This window comes from Papilio polytes, unplaced genomic scaffold (assembly GCF_000836215.1).
Source record: "Papilio polytes unplaced genomic scaffold, Ppol_1.0 DF822067.1, whole genome shotgun sequence".
Taxonomy (NCBI): domain Eukaryota; kingdom Metazoa; phylum Arthropoda; class Insecta; order Lepidoptera; family Papilionidae; genus Papilio; species Papilio polytes.
In genome coordinates this window covers 1,650,046-1,658,967 of record NW_013527137.1, presented here as the reverse complement: position 1 = coordinate 1,658,967, position 8,922 = coordinate 1,650,046, and the positions used below count along the sequence as shown (strand labels likewise).

The following is an 8,922-nucleotide window of genomic DNA, read 5'->3' as shown; positions in this document are numbered from 1 at the left end:
CTGTGAAACATCACATTCTCACGACAAAGCCGATACAAACAATCAACCAAATCCCTTCAACACACAATAATCGATTGTGAAGAATAAGTGGCCGCCAATCGATGTATTCACTAACTATTATTTTGAAAACCATAATGGGAAAGACGCTGTTCATAATAGATTCATTACAACAGCAAATTGGTGCACGAATAAACAATGATCAACAGCACACGTCCCTTAATTTTATATTTATCTATACTAGTATTATAAAGAGGAAAGATTTCTATTTTTTTATGTATTAAAATAACTAATATAATAATTCATGCACCATTAAAAAACTATGTTATCAGTGAGTAACATAGACCATATTTTTAATTTCGCTCGTTCGATTTCGCGAGCAATAACTAGTGTATAATACATATGTTCCATCAACTAGCTTTTGTATAATAAAAACTAAACAGTATTTATAAAATTAAACGTAACAATGTCTTATTTAAACATCATTTCATTGTTATCAAGGTGTGAACGAATGTTGAAGGGGCGATTTGCTTTATAAACATTAGGCTTGAATACCTTGGTCTGGATACAATCCACGATTTAATTTAATTTGAAAGAACTAGCGAAGAAATGTTCGAAACGTCATCGATTAAATTTACATTGCAGAGCTTTCCAGAGGATTAAGTCCGCAATAAATTAAATAAAAAAATAAACAGCCTTTACCTTGTTCCAGAGTATTCTTACATTTATGCCAAATGTCATCAAAATCGCATTTATAATATTAGTAAGATTTGTACAGCGCCCTTATGAGCGCTAAAGTCCATCGACAAATCTCACAAATTTTCGTACTAGGTCCACCGTATACGTTTTAAAACGTACAATGAATCAACCTACATATGTACTCTCGCGTTAAATCTAGCCTAGATCTTTTTACATGTTGCAAAACAGTGAGTTTACTATGGGACGTTGTGTATTAAGGTATTGTACAATAATGAACTTAAAAAAAGTTAGAAAGCAATGTAGGATTATTCGAGTATTTTAGCTTAACAATTAAATAATAATTAAAACTTAAACTAGCTAAAATAAAAGTCCTGTTTATAAAATATAACATTTTAATTCATGGTCATGTTTAAAGTTATTTTGCATTAAATAATTTTCCGTGAGATAATGCTAGAAAAGAAAGAAGTGTAGTATGTACATAGGTATAGACGTACAAGGATCTTATGGAATTTTTTGACAGGGCCGGGCGCACCTACACGTTCTTAAAGTAACCATACAATTCCTAACTTTCGAAATTCCCCCATGTTGAAAATAAAAACTATATGCTAATAATTTGCAACTTATTAACTGTAACTCGTAGTAATTGTTTACTGTTTGAATTTATACTTTTCTACGAATTTATACAGCTTTAGAATCATTCAAGCAAAGACCTGTACATTATTATGTTTAGTTTTGTATTTAGAATGAAACATAACGAGTTATATTAAGTTAGCTGCATTAAGCTTATGGCTCTAATATCGGCAAATAAAACTATATCAATTTATGTATTTTTTTATGGAATTTTAAAAATGGCGACATTTACCCGTGCAGTGTCAGTCCCTCATTGGTCAAAAAGTGTCACTTCCGACATTTTATCACAAAATTGCCAACTGCCACGATCCTTATAGATCTATTAACAAACCATCGATAGAAAATTGGAATCAAATCTAATATAAACATTTATTTATGTACATATTTTTAACAGACATCTGCTGTAATCAAAAATAAAGTCAATCCATTTAAGACCTTAATTAATTATTAACATAAATAAATAGTACTTTGTAAATAAACAATAGAAGCACCCATTTCTGTTACAGGGCCTAAGTTTTATATTTACAAGCATTGTTATATACATTCCCATTTTCGCTACAATGCAATCGTGTACTCTGCATATGTAATTCGATACGGTGAGTGTTATGTATTGGGTATTGAAGATAAAATTGCAAATGGTATGCATTGAATACTCATATTCTGTACTCTTTACTAATATAATAAAGAGTAAACATACACACAGTTACGTAGGATGTCAGAAATCACAGCAGCATACTTTTGAATAATTCTTTTTTTAATAAAAAGCCCTACTTACGACATGCTTTAGGCTTTATATTTTCATGCTATTAAATTAAGGGAGTAAATAATTTGAAAAAAACTATTAACATACTATTTGAAAACTAACTCCATGATAGATAAATAAATTATTTATTTACGAAACGTAAACAAGTTCCCATCGCTTAAAAAATAGAAATACTTTTAACAATATTCTGATCACTATACGATCAAGTTTGAGAGAAGAAACTGCCAAGAAAGCCAGAAGACTAATAATTTCTGTTCATGTTTATAGAAGACACAGATGTAAAATGAATGGATCATAATGGTGTAAAATATGAATATTATGCTAATTATTTCTGTAATCCGTTTAAAAGTATGTTTTTCACACATGCGCTTATCCCCTTTTGTGAAGAATGTCAGTTTTTCTAACTAAGAATTTATGAATACATTGTTTTCTGCGCGAACATGTAACGTTGGCGATCTCTCGTCAAAGGACAAGACCTACTCTGAGTCCTTGCGCCAGCATAGTATATTACGTCTGACTCAATTATAGACAGAAGTTCAAAATATACCTCACTGAGCTACTAGTTTAAATACATCTTTTACTTACATTTAATACAGTCTTTCAATTCATAAACAATCAATTACTTTCTAACATCTATTAGGTGGGTCCCACCACAGTCTAAAGTGTTCATATATCGATGTTCTCTTAACTAATTCTTCTTCGTTTAGAATTGAACAAAATCTACAATAATCATCAGTCTCCAAACTTTCATGTCTTCTGTAATAAGAATAATGATCTTTCCATCTAAAATATTCAGCGTATTTTTCCGGTGAGTTTATAAGTTCGTTCATTTTCGCCGCCAATTTCTCATATCCAAGATCACGTGCGTTCAAATAAATCCCATCGGGCATAAACCTGAAACAAATTCACCGTGAAATTTCACTGGTATTCTTACATATTTAAATACTTGTTTTGTAATATTATTGCTTTATATTTTAACTTTGTTTTGACTGATTGTTATAAATATTAGACTGTAGTATATAATCATCAGTTTACTATACATCCCCACTGAGTAGCTCTTAGTAAACCCCAACTTAAGGTTGACTAAACCACCTTTCTCCTTATCCTACTCCTGTAGGGTCGGCGCAACAGTATTTTGTCCTCTACATAACTCTATCATACGTCATCTCAGTCATCTTTCCCTTCTTGATCTTGTCACCTTTCGCGCAATCCATCCATCTTTTTCTCGGTTTACCTATACCGAAGTACCTTCCACATTCATAACTAACATCCTTCTTGTTACATGCGATTCATCTCTCCAAGGTAAAGGTTGACCAGACTATGCGTCTATAATAATTTACTTCTATTACACACTGTTATCAGATAAGATAGAATGTGCTTATATTTGAACTTGAAAAATAATCTATCTATAGTATGTCTTTTCTAGTTTCGCAATCAGAAAATCATTTAGCATTTTTTGCCTTATAGCTTTATGTTGTCGAGAATACATATTTATCACAATATCCATAGACAAATAGGTAAAACCTAGTTGCATAAACAAGATATTAATATACAATTATTCAAATACTTTACATAATTTATTTACAACTTATAGTAGGTTTGATATATCCTATATTATGGTGTAAATAAACAGAATATTATGATTTATTATTAACTCTGTTGAATGCATGAAAGTGTGAAAACTCACCTAGTGTAATTAGCACCGCCGTAAACAATCGGTACAGCGTTATGTTTCAACCCATGCAATATTTTCTCTGTCACGTAATCTTCACTAAACGAATTTTCAAATGCTAAATAAAAATAATAATCTTTTTCGATCATGTTAAAACACTCGTCTTCGTGGTCACGTCCACATTTCAAAGGTCCACAGGCGCCGTATATGTCCACGGTTAACTTATATTGTTCTAAGTAGCCTTGCAACTCTTTAACAAACCTTCCACGACCGCTCTTCGAATAGCAATTCGATACAAACCAAGCTGCAGCTCTTGTTTTACTCTTTAATTTTGCCTTAAATTCCTCAGTAACCGGATTCATTTCTTCTAATTTCATCCAATGCATCACCGTCTTAGGTCCTATTATTTTCTTTTCCGAATCTCTAATCACGATGTAACCCCATTTCGCTTCAGAATCCAATCTATAGGTCCATGTCCAGTTGAAGAAACCGTCGAATCTATTCGAACAAACTGGATAATTGTCCGCGGATTCGATGGTTGCGAATACATACTTCTGATGAAGTGATCTTTTTGTAGGCAATAAAATATTATTCATCCGAACAACTTCAGGACCGGCGAATGCGATCAAGTCGAATTTCGTATAATCATCGAGATAATTCCTGTCTCCGGTAACAAAACAGTTTGTATATGGACACCCCCTATCAGTAAAACCTTTCCTTCCTTCACCCATATACACAAACGGCACATTCTTCGATGACGTCCAACGCAATATGTATTTCAAATCGGATTCATTGGCTACCAAACTTTTAAAACTAGTATCAATATTGCCTTTATCATTTGTCACTTTTTCTATTATTTTATCTAAATTTTTTTCCAGTTCGTATATTTTTGTATTCATTAAAACACTATCACGTCGAAGAGTTAAATCTTTTAGCGATAAGTATAGGAACACTAATATAGAAAGCACTGTGCAACTGAAAAATAATTTAACATAAATTTGATTTCTCATTTTGATATCTCGCCATACGTGCGGCGCAGTCCGCGGTAGTCGGCGCGCGCGCTCTGATCACGACCTTATCCCTCACTGGCGGAAATATAAACATTAACTCAAAATCATATGTGACTATCTCATTATGTAGCATTTTTCATTGATATGATTTGACTATATGTAATCATAGTTAAATTTTTAAACAGAATATCATATACATGTAGGGTTTAGAAGCTTTTATATGATGCTCTATTTTTATGTAATATTGTGTAATATATTTTTATCTGACGTATCTTTCAAATTAGACGGTAATCACAGAGTAGAAAAAAGCGTATTGCTTTAAAACGTTGGAGATGTGAAAAAGTGGTTTTCTTTTTCAAAAGGAAAACTTTCATATGCAAAAGATGAATTATGAAAAGAGAAACATATTTTTCTTTTTTTCTGCATCTTCATTTTGTTTTAAATTGATTATTAAAGTGTACGTTTGTTATACTGATTTCCTTAAAATAGGCAGTTTATTTTTTGTTATAACAAAGAAATTAAAGTCAAAACCAAAACAATAGTTTGAATTACTATTAATAATTTTCTGATCGATAAATTATAAGGATTCGCAAAAGATTATTTTTAATTGTAGCTGTACATTGTTAATGCTACTGCCACATATTTTTTAATAGCTGTCAGATAGTGCTGCTTGTTAAATTCACATGAAACGATATTAGCTGTCATGCACTTACAATAAGCTCGGTTCCACTTGTCGTTTTTCGGCCGGTTCTGATAAAAGATTTGGGGCTCTACTAATGAACATTTCTTATGAAGCATAAAATATCCAGCGATTTGCTAGTGTATTTGGTTTTGAACAAAAATCGTTTCACATGTGGTTGTGCGGTGAGTAAGCGCTGCCGAGCGTGAGGAATGTCGCTATCAACAACTATAGGGTGTCCGGGCCAATAATAATTGTAGCCTCTTGACCCACCCAGTATACATTGTGCTACGTAAGCAGTACAGTCACAAATACCATTGAAAATGGATCCAGTATTGTTGGAATAACCGATTAGGGTAAAGAGGTGCCGATATCCGATTAAAAATTAGGGCGGACGGCATATGACAATTAACTCAAACTCTTCAGTGTTGCCCAAGAGTAAACGATAATCCAGGCTTAAAAAATCTGGGTGTCAATAAAAAATGGCATGGCGGGGACTCAGCGCGATATTAAAGATGATCGCCTTGTTTTTCAATGTATCGAATGAAGGCAAAACATTGTGTAAATACTATTTCCTGGAAGCATACATTGTTCTGCACATGTTTAGTTTCACGGCTTTTAACAGAAAGTCGAGATACCGGCAAAAGATTCTGAGATGCCAATAGAACATTCTGAAATGACTTTTGATAACTTCTTGTCTTCACGAAGTCGTCGGTTTATCTATAAAAAATGGAACTAATTTCTATCGTTGATTAATTTACAGATTTTCTAAGTGGAACGAAAAATAAACGGGAATCGAAACGTTTCTAATTTGATGAAAATTATTGTTAAAAAACATTACGAATACGACCTGCACAGAATCGACATTTGTTTGCCTTTAACAATACTGAATCACGTTGATTATAATTGTTCTGAAATAATAAATCACAACACACTCTAAATATAAGAATAAATAAAATATTGAAGCTTGATACGCATACTATGTTTATCTTTACTGTATTTAGTACCACGTATATCATAACTTTTTTTTCTTATCAAAAAATCAATACATTATCTAAACATCATACAATTTCTCAAAAAATGATAAAACATTGTTTACGTCAAAGCGTAACGTTATGAAAAACAATTATGAAACCAAATACTTTTAATCTAAACGGAACGCGTAATCTTAAGATAAATAAAATAAAAACTATTTATTAACCGACAATGAACCTTTGTGATAATATTAAAAAGAACATGTCAGGTGCTGTCGAAGTTGGTCAACATATCTTTAAAAAAATTAAACGGTTTCTGATGTTTCCTTTTATTTATTTAATGCCTAGTGATTAATTAACGTAAGGTTGAGCTGAATTTTAAAACAGTAAATCTCAAGTTACGCAGATCAGAAACAAATTTCATGAAGTTATCGAAGCAAAAATACTAACGAATGGTTTATTCTAGCTGGGAAACAGGCAATAAGTGTTTATTAGTGTATAGATCTATGGCGAGATATAGTCGCTTTGCAATAAATCCCCCTGTTTAAATCATACTCATACTAATATAATAAATGCGAAAGTTTAGATGGATGGATGTTTGTTAGAGTTTGTAGCCTAAACGGCTGAACGGAATTCGATGAAATTTGATATAAATGTAGAGGATAGTCTGGAAGAACACATAGACTACTCAGTTTTTTTTTGTACCACGCGGACGAAGTCGCGAGCGAAAGCTAGTAAAAAATAATTTAAAAGGGAACGCAAGAAAAATATCACAGTTCTTTTTTAATAAAAGAAGCTCAACTGATGTTGAACCAGTGTTTACAACAGGCTGTTTTTTTTTTACCCGTCATTGCTTTTTTAACAAACTAAATTGAATCTTAGCAAAGTATAAAGGACAGCATAATATCTATTCTTTGTATGTAACTTTCTCAAAAATATCGTAAGTCCCGTAACGATGGTTCCAGGGAACAAATACGTGAAATATAAAATCAAATTTGCACGGGGCTCAGTGATACTGTCAAATTTGTTCCTCCGCCTTATTACAAAAGGATTTGTTTTGATTCGTAAGAGAAATCCCTTTATATGTTTCGTCTACCCAAATAGTTTTTACATATATTTATATCTTGCGTTATACATTTGTTTGCATTTCAGCACTTTTCAGTTACTTTCTTCTTCCAATTGCTAAACCATACATTGCTACGTCTAAGAGTAATTTCGACTAAATTGATTAAAGGAAAGCCTAAACAGATACTTCTTTATTGCCTGAGATGTCAGTAATTTCAGCATATTTTTGAATAATCCTTTTTTAATAAAAAGCCCTAAACTTACATACATCTCGCTTTAGGCTAGATATTTCTACGCCATTAAACTTAGGAGGTAATTATTTTGGATAAAGACCCTAATGTGGGAAAGAGATCATAAGATGCTGCCAACATCAAGAAAGCAAGATTTTTATAAAATTACATATCTTAAAACTAATTAAATGCCATATAAAATATTTTACAGGAGAGCAGTATCGTGGACAAGTATACTGAATGGAAATGATCGATTGCCTTGAACAAGCAAAGGCTTAATTTGAAAGCTCTGTCCCCCGGGATATTTGTTAGATCGATACGAGCAGTCTGTCTTGCTCTAAACTCGTTACTTAATGAAGTTATACTAAGCACGTATAGCTTATTTTATTGATAACTAATTTAAGGTCGTTGCACCCAAATAGAATAGCTCAAACTTAGTGTTTGTCCAATATACCTTTACCTAGGTTTTAAAAAGAATTTAGTACTATTTTAAAACGCAACACTTTATTGTGGTAATTTTTGATGTTTTAAGTAACCAAAAAAATAGTCCGTAAATTACGTTTGTTATATAAATGTTAGTAAGCGGAAATGCATCAATTGTCCAAAAACTGTGGGTTTCCACACTAAACGTCCTTGTAACCTGTCTCTAGTATTACAAGGCAAATAGAAAGAGATGGTAATAGTTTTTTGTACAGGTGTTAACGGTGAAAGCCTACGGTAAGTAAACACGTGAGGGATCACTTATCACACGATTGTCAATTGTTATGACCATCCGCGCCAGTTTCGTAATCGAGTTGTAGGTGACAGTATTTTTAACTAACTTTAACTTTTGTAAACGCTTAGTAAAATCGATCGATTAGATACGATTGCTGGTTAAGCCATGGTTTTTTTTCTCTAAATTTTATATGCAGTTATGTAGGCAATTTTTTATCTATTTTTATTTTTTTTTTATATATAATAAAGCGTAAACACACACTGCTTTGTTGGCAGTAAAGACAGCAATTACAGCATATTTTTGAATAATTATTTTTAATAAAAAGCCCTACACTTGCGACACGCTATATGGCTATTTAGGTGGTAAATATTTTGAATAAAATCCTAATGTGGGAAAGAGACCATAAGTTGCTGCCAACATCAAGAAAGTAAGATTGTCAAGGTTTGTCATGTCATGTCATTTTGACATTTGCTATTGATAATTTGACA

At 32.1% G+C, this 8,922-nt stretch overlaps 1 protein-coding gene across 1 annotated transcript; it reads right to left on the bottom strand.

The window, feature by feature from the left end:
* Positions 1–1,415: 1,415 nt before the first annotated feature.
* On the bottom strand, positions 1,416–4,984 carry LOC106107020 (alpha-(1,3)-fucosyltransferase C-like). The gene is made up of 2 exons (XM_013287698.1): positions 3,777–4,984; positions 1,416–2,983 (listed from the first exon to the last, which is right to left on the bottom strand). Exons 1-2 carry the CDS (start codon positions 4,769–4,771, stop codon positions 2,716–2,718), a joined length of 1,263 nt encoding a protein of 420 aa, XP_013143152.1. The 5' UTR covers positions 4,772–4,984; the 3' UTR covers positions 1,416–2,715.
* Positions 4,985–8,922: the final 3,938 nt, after the last annotated feature.

Coding starts and splice junctions, on each gene's coding strand:
- LOC106107020 (XM_013287698.1), bottom strand. CDS start 4,771: ATGAGAAATCAAATTTATGTTAAATTATTTTTCAGTTGCACAGTGCTT. Junction 2,984..3,776: donor GGCGGTGCTAATTACACTAG/GTGAGTTTTCAC, acceptor AATTTGTTTCAG/GTTTATGCCCGATGGGATTT.